The following is an 18,415-nucleotide window of genomic DNA, read 5'->3' on the forward strand; positions in this document are numbered from 1 at the left end:
GAAGATAAATCAAAACTGGAACAGCTCCATACATCTTTGTTCTTCTTGGGGGAACATTTAGAGACCAAAATTACAAGTTCGTGCAAATCTAGAACTAATGAACAAACCAGATAAATAGTTAGGAGATAGTCCATTAGGCTTTTGTATATGAGCACTAAAATAAGCCCACATTTCCTTAGCACCAATGACGAGTATACATCGTTTTCTTCTCTGCTGAGCTACAAAATATTTTGTGACTTTTACTTGTTAATTTCATTGATGCAACAAAACACTATTAGTTGTATATAACATTAAATCATTAGCTCGGGTATGAAAATCTGTGTTGTTTGTGTTTTAATTTGCAGTTGCACAAAACTTTGGTGTCCAGAGAAACACACTGAAGCAGCTATCATAATGAGCCCATGCTGGTGCTGCCATGTTATGTGGAGTTTACAGCAATCGATGTAGCCTGACTAATAATTAGTTTTTAATGCGCTTGCTGAGGAGTCTCGCCTAAACGACACCTTCTGCACCATTTAAAGTTGATGTGGCACACATTATTAAACGTAAATAGCAGTAAAGTGAAAACCAATTTCTGTCCCTATGGGAAGATTTTCCTGTTTCTTTAAGTTAAATTAAAAGTATTCAATAAATTCTTACATTTGCCATTCTGTATCTTTCTTGTATCTTGTATTGAGCTTTGTTCTATTTGTGCCTGTTTAGTTTTCTCTGGCTTCCTCACACAGGCAACCACCTTAATTAGCGATTATTTGTCTACAATAACTTCATGGACAACCGTGTCAGGGTTATTGATGGATCAGCCCGAGGACGTATAAAATTAAAGATGCACCCTTTTTAAACGTTCCGTTTTTGTACCCTGATATAAAAGATTGGTTTCCTTAAGGTACAAACTACAAGCTTACAATGGCAGTACTTTAAAGGGTAAAGCTATGGTGATCAGCTGGTATATTCCCAAATGTAGTGGAAGATACTTTATTTTCTGAGTGTACACAAAGATCTCATCTAGTCTTTATATGCTGCATGGAAAGCTAAACAAGGATATGCTATCCTCGGCCAGTGGTCTGTGTTTGTAAGAGCACGATGTTGAAAAGTAATAGTGAGGGAGTATAATATTAAAGATAAGCAGAAGCAGTAGGCAGTGATGTGTGTGCATCTGCGTGTGTGCAACAGTGAGAAGGAGGGAGGGACATATGTACAGGTACTGATAGTTGGGATCAGTGCACTGAGCAAGATGTTAAGGTCGGGTTTCCTCGCCACCCACTCCCCACCACAGACCATGTCAAGCCTCCCCCTTAATCCCCCCTCCCTGTATAAGCCACTCTCCATACACACACAGACATCCAGCATCCAGCTTGCTACCCATCTACGCTCAAAATCCGTTCCTGTGCAATCTCCTGTGAATCAGCTGCCAAATGAAGTTCCTCTTTAGAAAAAAAAAAAGAGAGAGCCTTGGCTGTCGAATCGTCTGAGGCATCGTGCCTGGCGGCATAGGCAGCCCTTGTGTTGAAGCCAATAATCCGGCGTCAGAGCTTCAGGTGCGCAGAGGGTCGTGATTGACAGGACTCGATATGAGGCCCTCGCCTCACTTGACATTTGGGTTTCATAAGGTCTGGAACAAAAGGCAGGGGCAAAATAATCAGAGAGGGGCACAGGCAAATAAATCTGTTTATTCCTCCTCACCCGCTCCCCTCCCTCACCTCTGCACCTCCTCTGCTCGTCCACATCATGGCTCAACCCTTGGAGGAGAAAAGAGGGAGGGCATGATATTACCTTTTCACAGCCTTGGTGGATTCACGCGCCGCGACAGCAGGTCACTTTAGGCTCTGTGCTTACCTGAGATATTAGTTTGTATGTGTGGTAGATAGAGATGTGTATTTGAATGGCTGAGGCGATGTGTGTGTGTCTCTGTGCGCACAATCCCATGTATGTTTGAGGGAGGGGCAGAGACAACAGACAAGACAGAAGCAGACAGACTGACAAGGAAAGTGGATTGATGTGGTGTCACATTGTGGATAGTAATTCATACACCTGTTAGTATGTTTGAACAAATATTATTATTATTAATCATAGAAGTAACATTACAACATATACTACTGAAGCACTGAAATGTATTTTATTGTGTCGTGTGAAGCAGACACACAGATTATAACAAACGTGATCCTAAATAGCTTTAATGGGTAATGATAAATTCAGAGAAAGGGACATGAAATATAAAGTGTAATGCAGCACAAAATGATTAAGATTTCTGGACACAGTCAGTTAGTTCTGCTAAATGACCGAAGGCAGCAGTGAAGAGAGCTGCTGACCCAGCAACAGTGTGTTTCATCTACCCACACTGAACATCTTCTCACAGCCACAAATGCAGGCTGACAGACTATATGCACTTGTTCGCTCAAAATGAATGGTGTCAACTCTGTGTGTGTGTGTGTGTGTGTGTGTGTGTGTGTGTGTGTGTGTGTGTGTGTGTGTGTGTGTGTGTGTGTGTGTGTGTGTGTGAGAAAGAGAGTCTTAGTCATAATATTTCAATTTACTTAGCAAGAGGTGTTCCATTTGGGTTGTACTACGTAAAGGGCAGAGAAATTAGGCAAATGATTCAAGCTCTTTTAGGCGGCATTTATCTGAGCAGTGCACACGTATGGAATACATAAAATGCATTCACCCTGCTTGTACTTATAAAAAAAGGATAATGTCACATGTGTGCTGTATGTTAGAGTGTATGCTGAAATATGAACAGCAGGATTAGCATTTAGGATTAGGAATTTGTCTGAGACATGAGATCACAAAAAAGAGACTGAGAAAACGAAAGAATGGTGGGAGCCTAAATGTGTATTAGCAGCATTTTCCAGCCATAACCAGAAGCCAAAGACAACTTAAGTACATAAAGTACTGACATCATAATTTCACTTCACCAGATTTCGTTTGCCTGCGGTATATTTTAGCTGGCAGTCACAGATGCTACTCACTTTTCAAGTTGAGATCTGAGGGATTTCTAAAATTTGTTAAATGTTTAAATGCAGAAGAAGTTAAAAACAGCCCGACCATAACCAACCAGATTGTTATTATGTCGTTAAAAACTTAATTTAAAAGAAAAAAACATAAAATTAGAAATTTGTGTAAATGTTTTTCCAACTAGACATGAATAAATAGAACTGGCTGAATCGCTAATTGACATCCAGCCTGATATTGATGCCACCTTTGTGGCTCTAACATAATCAGTTTTTTATTTGTCCACCCTCTGTATGATTTACATAATGTGAAGTGAGAGATGAGGGGGCTGCATGAGAATTTAATTGCAGGGTTATAGGTGCAATCTGCGGACATGATAGCAGACTGTTTAATAGGTGATTCAATTAGGAAACAGGAGAAAAACATGAGACCAAGGGGCCATATGTTCACTTCTGCCCCAAAGTCTCTGGAAAAAAAGAAAGAAAAAAAAAAGAACACATAAGTCAACAGATAGTTTTCAGATTAATCCCTGTGACATCCTTTTGTACCAGAGGAGCCCCCACGTGGGGGTCTGCATAAATCGCGTCTTGCTGGATGTGATTGGATAGTTTATAGATGATTGGCAGGGGGGTGCAACGGAGCGTGTATACTTTTCTGTCGCTATTGGCTGGCTTTAATGGCCGCTCCTCCCTCGGACCACACACCATTGGCTTTGGGGGTTTCGCGAAGGAGCTGGGAAGTTGTAGTTCTTTACAGCAGACGCACATCTGTAGGGCTTATTATCGACTAATATGAATTAAACTACACGTCCCGACGTCGTGCTACGGGTCCTTGTAATTGTAGTGAATATGTAATTGAGCTCGTACGACTGGTTGCTTCTAAATTTGGCGTCGCGGAGGCAGGCTGCTGTAGTCGGAGAGGTGGTCGGTCGGCGGGTGCTGAATGAGGATGCAAACCTTTAACGGAGACTGTAGGAAATAAACCAATGAACGCGTGACAACGGGACGCTGTGGAGAAGCGTACTCGCAGACAAGTAGGGTCATGGTGTGCGAGATTTTAATGTTTTCTGTGAGAAATCTGAGAAGATAGAGGATTTGTTGTTAGTTCAGAAGGAGAGCGTTAAGCGCTTAGAATAAGGTGCTGAAGATTTTGGAAAAGACTGAGAAAATTTTTGCTTTTATTATTACGCTGAATGGACTTTTGAATTACTGTCTTGCTGTCTCTGGTCAGCCAAAGGTCCGAGGATGTCTCCACTCTTCGCGGAACCTGCATTTAGCCCGCAAACCAGCCACTGACTGACTTTTTACGCACGGAGAAAGCTCGGTTCTCACACACTTTGTTTTCGTGTTTTTCTGGATGAACATTGCAATACATTTTCAATGATTCGAGATCTGAGCAAGATGTACCCCCCGGCGCGGCATCCGGTAAGTACAGAACAGTAGCGGTAAGAGCAGTGTGTCAAAACAGCGCAGATTAACAGTCGCGCCTGATGCGTAATCAGTTTAGATCAAGTTTCCGTGCCACTGCGCGCTCTCACGGACAATTGCGCTCATTGTCAAACTGCCACAGCTGCATGTGTGTCTCTGAGTGTGCGTGAGTTAACGTGTAAGGAGACTGAGTGAAACCAAAAAGGCCATCCTTATCACAGAGGCCTATTGTCAGCTACAGTCCTGCCTGTGTGTGTGTCGTGACGCTGAACTTTGGTGGCTCAGTTCTTCCTTTCTTCCTTCGCACGCTGTTTGCTTTGGATTGAGGTCCCTCATCAGCCGGGACAGCCGTTCAAGTTCACTGTCACCGAGTCCTGCGACCGGATCAAGGAGGAGTTCCAGTTCCTGCAGGCGCAGTATCACAGGTAGGATTTCGGATACGAGCATGACATTTGGGCTGCACTGAAACATCAGCTCGTCAGCCAGAACGGCAGTAAACTTACGAACCGTTCTGCATTCCCCACAATAGAAGCGATTGCGAATTTGATCCCTGTTGTTCTGAGTGCGCATTAGAAGTAATTAGTGGGTTAATTAATCACTTTAATAGCTGGAATTAAAAAAAAAATTAAATGTTAAAAAATGTTTACATGTAAAATGCACAATTAATAATTAATACATACGTTTGGTTTTAGAGTATTAAATGTTACCTATAATATTTTTTTTCTTCGTAATTACCTTTTGGTTCTTAAGATAAGATAAGATAAGATAAGATAAGATAGAACTTTATTAATCCCTCGGGTGGGTTCCTCTGGGAAATTCGATTTCCAAAAAAGCACAGCACCGACAGAAGTTACAGAGTTATACACACACACATATATATAAATACAGAGACAATATAAATAAAATATACGAAGGGGATAAATAGAATAAATAGGAATAAAAATAAAAATACAAGTGAATTGCACATTTCAAGTATTGAGGTCTATTGCACCGTTGACTATTTACAAAAGTATTGCACAAAAGGTATTGCACAGTGAGGTGAAGAGGCACTACAGCTTAGTTGTTCCCTCCTTTGTCCTCCTGTTTCCCCTCCACTTTTGGTCAGTTGAAACCAGTTTTCCTAAGTCACCTTGGATATCAGGAGCTTATACTAGTGACCCCCCCCCATCCACACACAGAAAATGCTAACTAAAGAAATAATAAATCTAAAAGAATTAATTGATTGATTGACTGTGGATTGACTCACTGTAAAACGAAAAACCCGAGATAGTGTTAAAGAAATGGTCGAGTTCTGGGCTGCTGTGTACTAGTCATGTATGAGTCACGAAGTATGACCAAATTATTAGGGAAATGTGTGATGCAAGAACATGAAATACAAGACAGAAATGTATTTTTTTAATTTAAGTTTCTATTAAGAAATACAGTATGTTGAGTTTGACATTTATATTCAGGGATGTTATATTGCTATTCCTCTCAAATGCACCATATGCAGCTAAAACAGTGGTAGCCTCTATTTGTCCAAGGTCCATCTATTACTAGTGACTAACCACGGGTAAACCCCCATCAACCTTTGCATGCATGCACATCTCTCTCTCTCTCTCTCTCTCTCTCTCTCTGCAAGTGCAAGTGGTGTGAAATACTTTTTTACCTGACATGATGAAGTGTGAAATACATTGCTCAGGGCTGAACCACAGGCACAATACCAATGCATAATAATCACCCACTTCTGGCCACCTCATAATTATTACCCAATCACCTGGTGAGATGAACCAGTGGTCCAGTTTGTTGGCCAGTCCTGAGGCTGAACTGGCTGAATGGTGCGCTGCATGCTTAATGCTACAGCCACACAGATCAAACTCTTTCGTTCCACTGAAATCCAAAACGAGGGTGGCGCTGATCAGATTTTATTTATTCATTTTTTAAAATAGCAGTGAGTCAGACATACTCTGGGAATACGCTACAATAAGAATTACTGTGGTCCCACATGTTTCATGTTTTTTAAGGATGAATTTATTAGTATTTATTATTACGGTAGTTCTTATTTAGAAGAAATGTAAACATGTTATGGACCTTACTAAAACAATGAATCTCTTTGAGAATATTCCCCAACCTTAGAGTACAAATAAAGAAGAGGACACCGTCATCATCAAACTTAAATAAAGTTGAGGTATTAAACATTTAAAGTCTGGCAATGCCCCAGATTTTCAGCTGATTTCAGCATTTATATTTAAGCAAATGCTGAAATTTCTCATTTCTTTTCATGTTTTACATTGCTGTGATTGACGTGTACACGCAAAGGTTTTGATGATGATATAAACCCGATGAGTTCCTTCTTAAAAGATGCACAAAAACTTCATGAGGAGCGACACACTGGCAGACACAAAAGAGTTAAGCTTTTCCGCAAAATGGATCCTAATGTTATGGTTGCTTTTTTTGTTGATGTTGCAGTTTAGGCTTTTACTCGCACTATAAGAATATATGATGAGGTTTGTGTGGTTGTCCATCGATCCATTAATTACTGCACTACACCTGCTGAGTAAGTGCCTGTGTCTGCAGAGGAAATTGCTGCATTCCAAACAACTTATTTGTCTTTCTTTTGTAGCTCTCATATTTAGAAATGCAAATTTAAAGTGGCAGGATGCAGTGACTTGCCTGCGCAGTATAGTGCAAGTATCATCTCTGCTTTCAGTTTGCTAAAGTCTTGTTTCATTCTCGCTCATCCTCTTTTATCCACTCCCTACAAAATAAGTCAGTTAGAAGTCAGAAGTCAGAAAAGATTTTTGGTCTTTTGGTTTTACTTTTGATCATGTGTTTGCGTGTGGCATGGATGCAGCTTGCTGTGTGTTTGATGGTGACACGTGCTAACAAAACATTTTCTATCTGTCTCGCAGTCTGAAATTGGAATGTGAGAAACTGGCCAGTGAGAAAACTGAGATGCAGAGGCACTATGTCATGGTGAGACAGCTTACTTCATGTGTTGCCATTAGTATTTTATTAGTGTGTGTGTGTGTGTGTGTGTGTGTGTGTGTGTGTGTGTGTGTGTGAGAGAGAAAAAAGAGGAACAGAGAAGACATGTTTGATCGACCTTGCTTTTATCTTTCAGTACTACGAAATGTCATACGGGCTGAACATCGAGATGCACAAGCAGGTAAGAGATGTTTTTACTCAAATGATGAAAAGGAAAAAACAACAACAAAACAAAACATCTGACGTAAACCACGCTGTACTGTGTGACAAAAGGAATGCAAATGGAAATGGGACTTTTATTCCAATTTGTAAGTGCTTTTAAATTCTAAATATCTCACTGGGCAAAGTCCAGGAAACTTGGAGGCACTTTAATTTATTCACGCCATTACATAGGACGGCTTTTAAGCAAGGGACTGACATATCTCAGTTTTCAAAATGTCCCAGCATGCTGGTAATATTCTGGAAGAATATTTTTGAGGTCTTTACCTTTTCTCTTTCACCATTTTCTTTGACAGCGAAGGGTCATGTGCTTCCATAATACAGATAACGCAGCTGATTTTCCGAAGTATAGTTATTGCTTTTTCTGGATGTCAAAGACTGCTATCAGTTTACAAAGTGCTCTGAAAAAGTGGCATTTCCAACATAAAACAAGTTATATTATCAATATGTTGATATTTACACACAAAATGATGTTATTCTTATTGCTTGGGATTTTCTAAAATAGGATTAGAATTCCCAACTTGAGAAATGAGTTACACATTAAAAAAAACTCCCTTCACGGCACACATTTAGCAACTTTCTGAATCATTGTAAAGAGTCATAGTGAAACGGGAGCAGCCCAGGATGAGGCCAGAACATCAGCCACCAACATTTAAGAATTTGATCCATTTGTCCCCTGTTCTATTTTCGAGCGGTCGGTTGCCTCGTGAGGTTGAATAGTCATGTCACATGCGAATAATAATTTCATCAGTTTAATTGAACAAGAAAATGGGCTGAAAAATGACTCAAGCGAACGAGGATTTGGCCTTTAACGAGCCTTTACATTATTGCTGCCTTTTTTAAACACGGAAGGTCATTAGCATAAATGTCTCTGTTAACCACACATCAGCTGCCAGGATAAATGAACCACAGCTAACCAGCTACACATTCATTTCCAGACAAATGGTGTGTGTAGTGTGTGTGGCTGTGTGTGCGTGCGTATGTGTGTGTGTGAGAGAGAATGGAAGTGATAAATTGTTGGCCTTTGTCTTTCTGTGTGTGTGTGTGTGTGTGTTTTCTGTATCTATACCATGTGTTTGCTTTGCTGTGTGTGTGTGTGCATGCGCGCGTGTGTGTGTATGTTTAACAGCCTGTACATACTGTACATGTTTACTCTGTGTGTGTGTGTGTGTGTGTGCACACGTGTGTGATTGTGTGTGTTGGTCTGTGTTTGTCTGTAGGCACACTTTCGTTGTTTATTTAGTTTTGTGTGCACTATTTGTGTATTTGTTCACATTGTGCGTGTGCTCCTACAATGTAGACATTTACTTGTGTGTGCTCTAGTGTTTGTTTCTGTCAGTACGCGTGTGTATTTCTGCGTGCAAATGTTGGACACACGTGCAGCTTTTTACTGCCACACTAATCAGACTCGTCTGATAAAATATGGGATCCCTACTATAAATTCCTGCTGGCTGCTGCTGTTTGTGTGTGCTGTGTTTATATGGGCAAGGCAGGCAAAATAAAAAGCGGTTAAATGTGGCCTGTAGCTCCGTGTGGTGCCCAATGATTTCTCTCAGAAGAGTGAATCCCTCATCTCTGCCAGCAGTGTGCGGTGCACGTTTTGTCCTTGTGTGAGGGAGAGACTTTTGGAAGCAAATGATTTTGAGTATTACACCAACATGCCCAGGCTTAAATATGTGTTTTCTATCCATGGCATTCAATATGATGATACAAAGTATGTGGCTTGTTGAGTGGATGCTGAGATTGAAGAGAGGGGGGCTGGTGGTGGTGATGCTGAGGGTCGGAAGGGGAGGGCGGAGGACATTAAGGCCTCCACCACCAAGCGAGTCGCTAATTTTGCTTGTTTAGCATTTTCGGAGGGTAATAGGCCCATTGATTTTTGACTCTGCTCTGTGTTTTATTTACACAGAAGGGCCCCGGTGCCCGGGGAGTGAAATGTACCAATGCTTGTTAAAGAGAAATTGACTCGCGGATGGAAGAGAGGATAGGCTGTGAGGCAAGGGGAAGGGGGGCGAGGGATAAGGAGGGAGGAGGGTACGAGGGATGTCGAGCATGGGACTGAGCTGACTGAGAGGACAGCTAATCAATTGCAAATTAACAAAGCTGAAAGAGAAATAAAGAAAGTGAAGGACGAGGAGAAAATGGGTAGGAGAAGGGATGAGAAAGTGGTAAAAGAAGGAAGTAATAAGACGTTTTGATACTGAAGACTGGCAGCGATTTCAATGAGGTCTGACAGCTCATTTTACTGGTGCAGACAGGGAGCCATTTATTTCGATTTGAGGATTTTGGTCACATAGTGTTCCAGTGGTACTTTGAATTTGGGATTTTAGAAATGCATTGAGAACAACATTAAGTTAGTAATATAAAACTACAGTAAAGCTACTCCCTTATTCACAAGGTGTTGCCACAGCAGGTTGTTCCACGTGTTTGATTTTGCAGATTTTCATGCCAGGTTGTGTCAGAAAGGACATCGAGCCCGGCTCAAACCAGGGATCTTTTGCCTTATTAGACAAATGTGTAAACCACTACAGGATGGCAGCACTGTAATACAAAGTGACAGTATTTGCAATTTAAATCAGTAAGTATTTATAAAGTGTAAAACTTTCATATACATAGTTAAAAAGATCATCTGTTCAATCCTAAATTTCACTATGTAACAGTATTTTTACAGTAAAATTCATATTTGATGGTGAAAAAGTGTAGTACCACAGTAACCACAGGAGCTGCACAAGATGCAAAGTTGGGTTTCAACCAGAAAAGCAGGAAGACCTGGTGTTGGTGAGGTTAACAGTTCACTTCAGGTTCATGTCATGACATTATCTGCTGCTAGTGTGAGGAGAGAGGAGAGGCATGCTTAAGTAACATAAACACAAGTTAAATTAAACTCTTTTCTTTACCTTTTTAATCTTTACTAATGCTGTGGGGATGGTTTTTCAATTGTGAAAAATAATTAATGATAATAGTTGATTTATTACATGCATTAGCTAAAAACTTATTAAAAATACAACACTACCTAGTGCATGGGTCCCGGGGTGGGAGGGTGTCGAATTTAAGGCCTAGAAACAATAACTGTGTGGTAATAACAGCAGAGAGTTCACAATCCAAGTCAGCTCTAGAATAAGCCATTTTCACTTCCATTCCCTCTTTTATGTTGAGGAATGAACGATTGTTGTTCCATGTTTTTCAGTATATAGCTTGTTCAGGGCTTCCATTCTGTAAAAGTTGACCTGAATTTTTTTGTGTGAGTATTTTTATTATGTGTAGGTATGTCAATCTTATAACACCTACACAATTCATCTGAAACTAGGCTGCATGTAGACATTATTTTACGGCAACAGAGAAAGCCACGTAATTGGGGGGAACAAAAAGATTTATACATGTGGCAATGAGCCTTGTCAGTATTGGTCTGGTGAAAATTAATCAGGCTTTTGAATGTTTGGTTCTCTTCTCTATTGTAAGGCAGGGTCTTAGTTTGTGTGTATGAAAGAAACCTGTATCCCACCACCACTGCCATAATCTCTGAGAGAGAGAGAGGTTGCTCTACAAAATCATAAATGTCTCAAACGAATTGCACTTAAGAAATTAAGTTTTTTAGTTATGTTATCACACACGTGCTGCTGCTATTCGGGACATTCTGCAAAACAGGCATGCATTTAGTGAGCTGGACAAAATACAGTCAGGCAGAGACATGCACTGCTGTGAGTTTGTGCATATCCTGATTTCACGCAGTTCAGACTTGAAAGTAATATGTAAATGTTAATTGGCCAAACCCAGTAAGTAAAGCAAATATGACCGGGGTGCTCATTCAAACATGAAGCTGAGACATTTTTATGCTGTCAGTTAAAGGGAGGAGTGCACGAAAGGGGCGCACATGTCAGACTGAAAGATGGAAGGAAAACTTTACATTAAGTGCTCCTTTCCTTTGAACTGTTTGTAACCTGTCTGTATAGCACCCTTTGTTTTTCTTCTCTGTTTTTCTCCACTGATCTAGCTGTTTCTTACACACACCCACCCACATACACACACATACAGAGTCACAAGAGAGAGTAGCCTTTATATGGTGGGGTCCATTAGGTGTATTAGCTGGTGGTGAAAAGTGGTGCTGATGTGGTGCTTACAAAGCTCCACAGGGGAGATGGACATTTGATCTTCTTTCTGACCCAATCTGACTCCAGGGCTCTTGCCTGATCTAATTTCTTTTTTGTTAGGAGTTAAAGTGGGGCTTATGGGGCTGTTTTTCCTCTCATATTCTTCTTCTTATTATTACTCTTTTGGATAACAATTCAACTAAAAAAACAAAACAGAACACGTTTTCTCTGTCACGAGCTTAGTTACCACCCCATTATCACAAAGAGATTTTTTTTAAAGAAAACCGATAACAAGTGGATTATTTCTGGCAAATAATGAAATAATAAGTAAGAATTTCTGCAGAAGTCAATTTTTGTGGTCATGAAATTCAATAGCTCAGGAAGATCACACCATTAGTTGCATTTTCTCTGTATTGTTGAAGTTTGATGTTGCAAAGCTACTGATGAAAGATATTTTCTCTTTTTTTTTTAACTGGTAGAACATTTCTGCAGCGACTCACATACAGGTTCAAAGAAAAATCCAGTACCCATGATCTCAGGGGTTGCTGCTGTTTTATGTGACTGCAGACTCTTAACTAGCAAAAGGCTCCATAGATTGACTTAGTTTGAGTCCCAACCTCAGTGCAATCTCTGGCCAGTTGTTTCTTATTTTTGTCAACAAGGTGAATACTGCGTGTTAGAGCTGGGCCCTGATCATTGCAGAAACAAATTCTCCAGGTTTGCACGAACTGCAGGACATTTTTTTGGGGGAAAAAGGGAGCCTTGCTTTTTTTGCTTTGGTCTCTTCAGGGTGAAAAGACGTGTTGGCCGAACGGCCTGACATCCCTGCACTCTGGCCGGCAGACACAATATTTTGCCATTGATGTAAAATGTCACCTGAAATTGGTTGTGTTGCCTCATGGAAAAACACCTCCATTTCCTTTTCCGCTCTGGTGCTTTTGTTTCTGTTCGGATGCCAATATCTTTGGGTCAGTTCTTCCAGATGTTGCTTGGAGTTGTTAGGGAAGATCTGCATCTTTACAAGTGATGTTGTAACTTTGAAATCTTTCAAAATAAATGCTTATACACAGTTACATCTATAAGCTTTTGGACAGTGGCATTTTTTTGTGTCATTTTTGCATCTCTACATCACCACATTGGATTCTAAATCAGACAATGTATTTACAGTGCAGCGCTTCAGCTTTAAGTCGTGGAATTGACTAAATTCCACTTTTTGTAGCTTTGCACGAATTGAGGTCCAAACGGTTGTGATGGAGGTAAAGGTGACCATAATTAGGGTGAAAAAACAAAATAAACCTATTAGAGAGATAATAATGTTATGAGTGTCAAAAGAACAATCTGGTACTTTCTTAAAAAGCAGAAATCCACTGGCCAGCTTAGCAACATCAAAAAGCCCCAGAGTCCTCGTAAGCCAGTTAAAATGGATGATCACAGATTCTTTGCTTGGTTGAGAAAAACCCCTAATAACATCTCTCCAAGTCAAAAACACTTTTGAGGAGGTGTTGTTTTGGTGTTTTACTGTCACACTCCAAAAGCAAGGGACACCTTAAGTAGTATAACTGTCTACAGTGCAAATCACTTGTTGTGTTTAAGAAGAAGAAGGTCAGATTAGACTTTTCCAGAAAACATTGAAATGACCCTGCACAGCTGTGGACAGTAATCTCTGGACAGATGAAGTCAAGATTAATTCAAGCAAGGCTCCCCTAAACTAAAGACCGAAAGACCCACAAACAAGCAGCAGCTGAAGGCAGTTATATAAAAGGCCTTGCAGAGCATCTCAAAGGTGGAAAAACAGCATTTGATGATTACTTTGGCTTCTAGAATTCAAGGGGTTGTGAGTGACTGTTAAAAACAATTCTCAAGTTTGAAATTATGTTAGTTTGTCCAATTTCTTTTGAGCCTCTCAAAACTGGGGACTGTGGATTAAAATTACTCTAATTTTTAAACCAGTAATAAAGTACTTTTGTTAAACTCCTTGAATTAAAGCTGAAACAGTCACATCTTGATTATTTGATTTGAAATCCGTGTCGGTGATGGACAGAGAAAAAACAAACTTGAGAGAAAACATTTTGCTTTCTTACCTACAACAGTTTTTCTCTGCAGTTCTCAAACACTTTACATTTTACACTGCTGTAAAAAGAAGAGATGATGAAACAAAGTGGTAAACATGTCCCTGATCCAACTTTGAAGAAATGTGTCTGAAGCATCAATAAGTATATATTTAAACAAATGTGAGTTTTACACTATGTGATGTCTTTGTTCTTCAACAAAGAACAAAGACATCACATCAAATGTTGTCTTTGTTCTTTGATACACAAATCATTGTATACACAACTTTTTGGGGGTTTGTAGCATGTCGTAGCCTTAGGCATTTTCTCTGTTTACTAAGAAACAAAAATGCCCAACAGTTTCAATAATCAAATTCAATTGTAGCCTTATAGAGAATTGCCAAATAACTTCCTGGCTGTAAAAAAAAAAAAGAATGTCTTCCTTTCCTGCTTTCATTTTCAGCACTAAAATTTAAGGCGCCCTTTAGTAAGGCAGTTGAACATCAACTAGCTTGGGTCTGATACACACTGAGCAGCTCCCCAGTGCGTGAATGTGAAGAAGAGTCTAGCTGAGAAAGGGCATGTGTGCTCAGCAAGTTTTTCCTGTATAAACATTAAATATAAAATTAAAATGTCAGTGTTTTAGGTCCTCTATGCCGTCTTGTTATGCATTAGAAGGTAATTTGAGGTGTACATGACACTAAATGGTTTCCTTTGTGTACTTCCTTTGCCATCCTAAAGATTACTGCAGGCTCTTAATTTACATCGTCTAAAGCAGGGATGTCAAACCCATTTTACATTGTGGGCCTCGTATAACCCACTTTGATGTTAAGTGGGTTGGAGCAGTGAAACTCTGCTTTCTGTCAGTGTAAGGAAGTTTAACTATACATTTAATCCCTGAGATATTTTAATATAAGAAAACAAATGTCAGTTTCAAAACGACATCTTAGTGTTTCTATATGATAAAGAAATGCTCAAATTATAACAAACAAAGGTGTAAAATTACAGAAAAAGGTTTGTTAGCTTCTTGCACAGATTGCCTCTTAATTATAAGAATGGACTGCTTGTCTAGAGCTTGTTTGCTTTGATGTAGTTTGCCATTGATAGGTGGGGGGGGGGCATACAGTAAATACGGTTACAGTATGTCCTCTTCACAAAGCCGTTGGATTAGTCTTTGGAAAGCCAGTTGTGGCCCCTGAGCCTTTTGTTTGACACTTCAGCTCTAAAGTTTAGCACTACTGATGAAAAAATGATAAAAAGTTGAGTGTCAAATATGTTTAAAGGTATTTTCTAACACAGTGTCATAATTTGTGAGATATTTGTAAGTGAATCATCAAGAGTAAACACTGAAGAAGTTATTCTGAATCCCCTTGAGTTAATAACCCCTCAGGTCTCCTAGTCTCAAGAGTGAATAGGCTCGCTTTGAAGCAGTCCTTCTGTTTTTTTCATATGGTTTTATATATCCACGCTGCCTGGTTGAGTACTTTAAAAATATATATATTTTCTAGATAAATGCCTTTTCTGTGGCTTCTACTCTAAACTTGTAAAATCTTCACTTGAGCTAGTGCTGCTTCTTTGCCATTATATTTCTTCATACTTCAGCCTTGGTTGAAATAATGTGAAAGTCAGCTTCCAGCCAGTGGCAGATTTAGATATGTGATGGGCAAGTCCACCTCCTTTAGACCTTGCACTGGCAATTTTGCGATTTTTACTGAGTCCTAGCTTATTTTTTTAGTCATCACCTGGCATGTAGGGCTTTTATAGACTTTTGTTTGACTAGACGATTGAGACGAGACACAGCTGCTGCCTGCTAAATGGTGACTTTGGGAGAAATGGGGGAAACTATTTCAAGCTCCTGCATTAAGTATTCTTTAAAACATCCAAATAACATAGCCTCTGCACATGGATACGTTAAAAGGCTTTTACACACTGCCTCCAGATAGTCAAGATCTCTGCTTACTTAGTGCTTACATTTATTCACCTTGATCCACAGGTCTTGTGGCACTTTCGCCTTTGCTTGCACCTTTCCTCTTTACACTTTGCTAGAGCTTGTTGTAATAATTTGTTCAGATTGCAGAATTGCATATATGCACTGAAAAAAGAGCATATAGGATTTACTTAATTCAATAGTGGACATTGGTTGCACACAGATGTTTTGCTTTGGCAGCAACTTAAACAACTGAGTTAAATCAACACAACTTATTCATAAAATGCACAATAAACCTGTGCTGTGCTGTGTTGATAAAATGTGCTTGAAACATGTTTAGATGAAGTAAGTTGAGCTCTTGGAATATTTTAATCTTCACAATTTTCTCACTTTATTCCAACACTTTTTAATAACTTTTACCCCAATACTACTTGGTCACTTAAATACTACATGTTGTCTTCATATTACATAATGTTCAACAAAGTCTAGAGTCTGGCTAACATTATGTTAGGGCATAACCCAGAAGTTATGCCCCAGCCTGTATCGTAAAGTAAGAGGCAAGGTACACTTGGACAGGTCGCCAGTCTATCACAGGGCTACAACACAGAGACAAACAACCATTTGCACTCACATTCATACTTATGGGTAATTTAGAATCAACAATTTACCTATCCCCAATAACTGTATGACATTAAACTATGTGAGCAAACCAGAGTACCTAGAGAGAACCCACTGCATATATTCTTGCTGTGACATAACAGCACTAACCACTGCGCCACCGAGCTGTCAATCCAGGCTTAACAAAAGTAGGAAAGCTATTACAAGGCTTGATGCAGAATTTTCTTTACATTTGTCCTTGACACGTTAAACCACAATAAATAGCAATAGCATACACGTGGTGTGTGTATAGTTGTCTGCCTCTTATAACCCCAGTGAGTTTCCTGTGGTTTGAAATCTCATGTGATTTTGTGAGCCCAGGCAACTAACCACTCTTACTAGATTATATCATGTCTTCTCAACAAGAACAAATTAAGTTGTTGAATTTCATACAGATCCTACATGGTTTACCATAGAAACATGAAATTATTTTGTCCAAATTACAAATTAGACTTTTATAAATGTAACAACCACCCAATTTTCCTTTTTTGAGTGTGGTTTCATCCACTTTATGTATGGTTTAATGGGCCAAAACGCCCTCCCGTCTGTTTCTTTGCCAATTTCCTGTCATTCCATCCTGTTTGCTAGAGTGACCTAACAAACTAAATGCACAGTGTTTCTGAATGATATATACCCCATGCATCAGTTTTCTAAACTTCTGTCTTCTGAATAACTGTGATTCCCTACACTTCATAAACATCTCTACCGTCTGTTCAGGTCCATCTGACCTGTTCTGGTCAGATGGCACAGAGGTGGTTTTTCTAAAAATGACTATTTCTGCTTGTCCTTTAATGCTGAGATGAGATTGTCTCTCTCAGAACATTAAAGTGTTCTCACTAAAGTTCTGGGTCACATCATTAGTCAAATTTGAATTTGAATAGACTTGTTAGTCACTCCGTTTTGACAATCAGTTACTTGTTTTTATTCAAGTTTATGTGTCTCGTCACAAAAATAGGGCACACTTTGAGAAATAGTAATTAGGAGAAGGTTTTATTGTTCTCAGTGTTTTGTCATGGGTTAAAGATTAAAGATAAACTGATTAATCAAGTGTTCATATACTGTAAACGTTAGTTATTTGAATGTTTAACAATCAGTCGACTATTAATAATTGGTAGTGATTAATATTGCAACCCTAACAACCTAATGACCCAAACTGTCTCCTTATACAGGCTCTAAAACGTCTTTTATCAAAGTTAGTTGAAAGTTTATGATAAAAGTTGAAATAATGCTCAAACCAGCTATTAAATAATTAGCTAACATTATGAATTGCCATTTCTTTGTTCATTACCAGTTAAAAAGTAATAAAATAACCCAAGTTTAATCGCATATAAATTCACACTGTTACTCGCCATTACCTTTGATTCAGTGCTTGATTGATTTATGTGCTTTCAAGTTTACTAAACAGAAACAGAGATATTGTTTAGGACTTAGAACTTAAATTGTCACCAGCAGGCACACGTGAATTTGGCTTTGATGGGAACTGACTCTATAATGTTCATGGCATCACGAGAGGAAATAGTCAGTTATGTAGTTTTATGCACTTAGTGTTGCAAACAAAGAAGGTGATGTTCATCTTTGTGTAACCATTAGTATGCGGTTCTGTGTGAGTCTGAGTCTTTTGTCTGTGTTGGCGTTTGTATTTGAGGTGCACTACTAGCACTCCCTTTGGGACAGTGGATCAGGCAATTTCCTGTTAAAAAAATTCTACCTGATCTAGAAAGAGAGAGTGCTGTGTAATCTTTAAAAGCTAGCCCTTGGGCTCAGTATAAAACATCTGATGAATACAGAGAAGCTGGAGTGTGTATGTGCATGTGCATGTATTTGCGCACACGGTTGTGTTTATGTGTCTCATACTGCCGCAGCGTTGCTTGTGCTGCTGTCTGAAGCCTATATTTGCCTCTGGGGGCTCTGTTACCACTGATGCCAGAGCAAAGTTCACCTCTGCCAAGGTTATGTACATAAAACAAGTGCTTGGCAAGGTTACGGCTGTAACTTATATATTTGTGTTGGCCTTGGAGAAATTATCTCAAACTCTGATTGCTTTTTTTCAGTAGCCAGGGTCTTAATTTAATGTGTTAAGTCAACAAAAATGTTACACTTTCCTTTATCTGTCTGCAAAGGATTACACTTTCTATA

General features: G+C 39.4%; 1 protein-coding gene across 2 annotated transcripts in view; it reads left to right on the forward strand.

The window, feature by feature from the left end:
* Positions 1-3,860: 3,860 nt before the first annotated feature.
* Positions 3,861-18,415, forward strand: part of LOC146562873 (transducin-like enhancer protein 4) — a 40,106-nt gene continuing 25,551 nt past the window's right edge. For both annotated transcript variants that reach the window (XM_085295103.1, XM_085295104.1), the window contains exons 1-4: positions 3,861-4,370; positions 4,701-4,798; positions 7,265-7,328; positions 7,477-7,521. In XM_085295103.1, coding sequence (XP_085151229.1) covers positions 4,326-4,370; positions 4,701-4,798; positions 7,265-7,328; positions 7,477-7,521 — 252 coding nt within the window. In that variant the 5' untranslated portion in view covers positions 3,861-4,325. The remainder of the gene's footprint in view (positions 4,371-4,700; positions 4,799-7,264; positions 7,329-7,476; positions 7,522-18,415) is intronic.

The sequence above is a fragment of the Mchenga conophoros genome, linkage group LG12, assembly GCF_057382185.1.
Source record: "Mchenga conophoros isolate Kocher_MC1m ecotype Shallow Benthic linkage group LG12, M_conophoros_male_GT1.1, whole genome shotgun sequence".
Lineage (NCBI taxonomy): Eukaryota > Metazoa > Chordata > Actinopteri > Cichliformes > Cichlidae > Mchenga > Mchenga conophoros.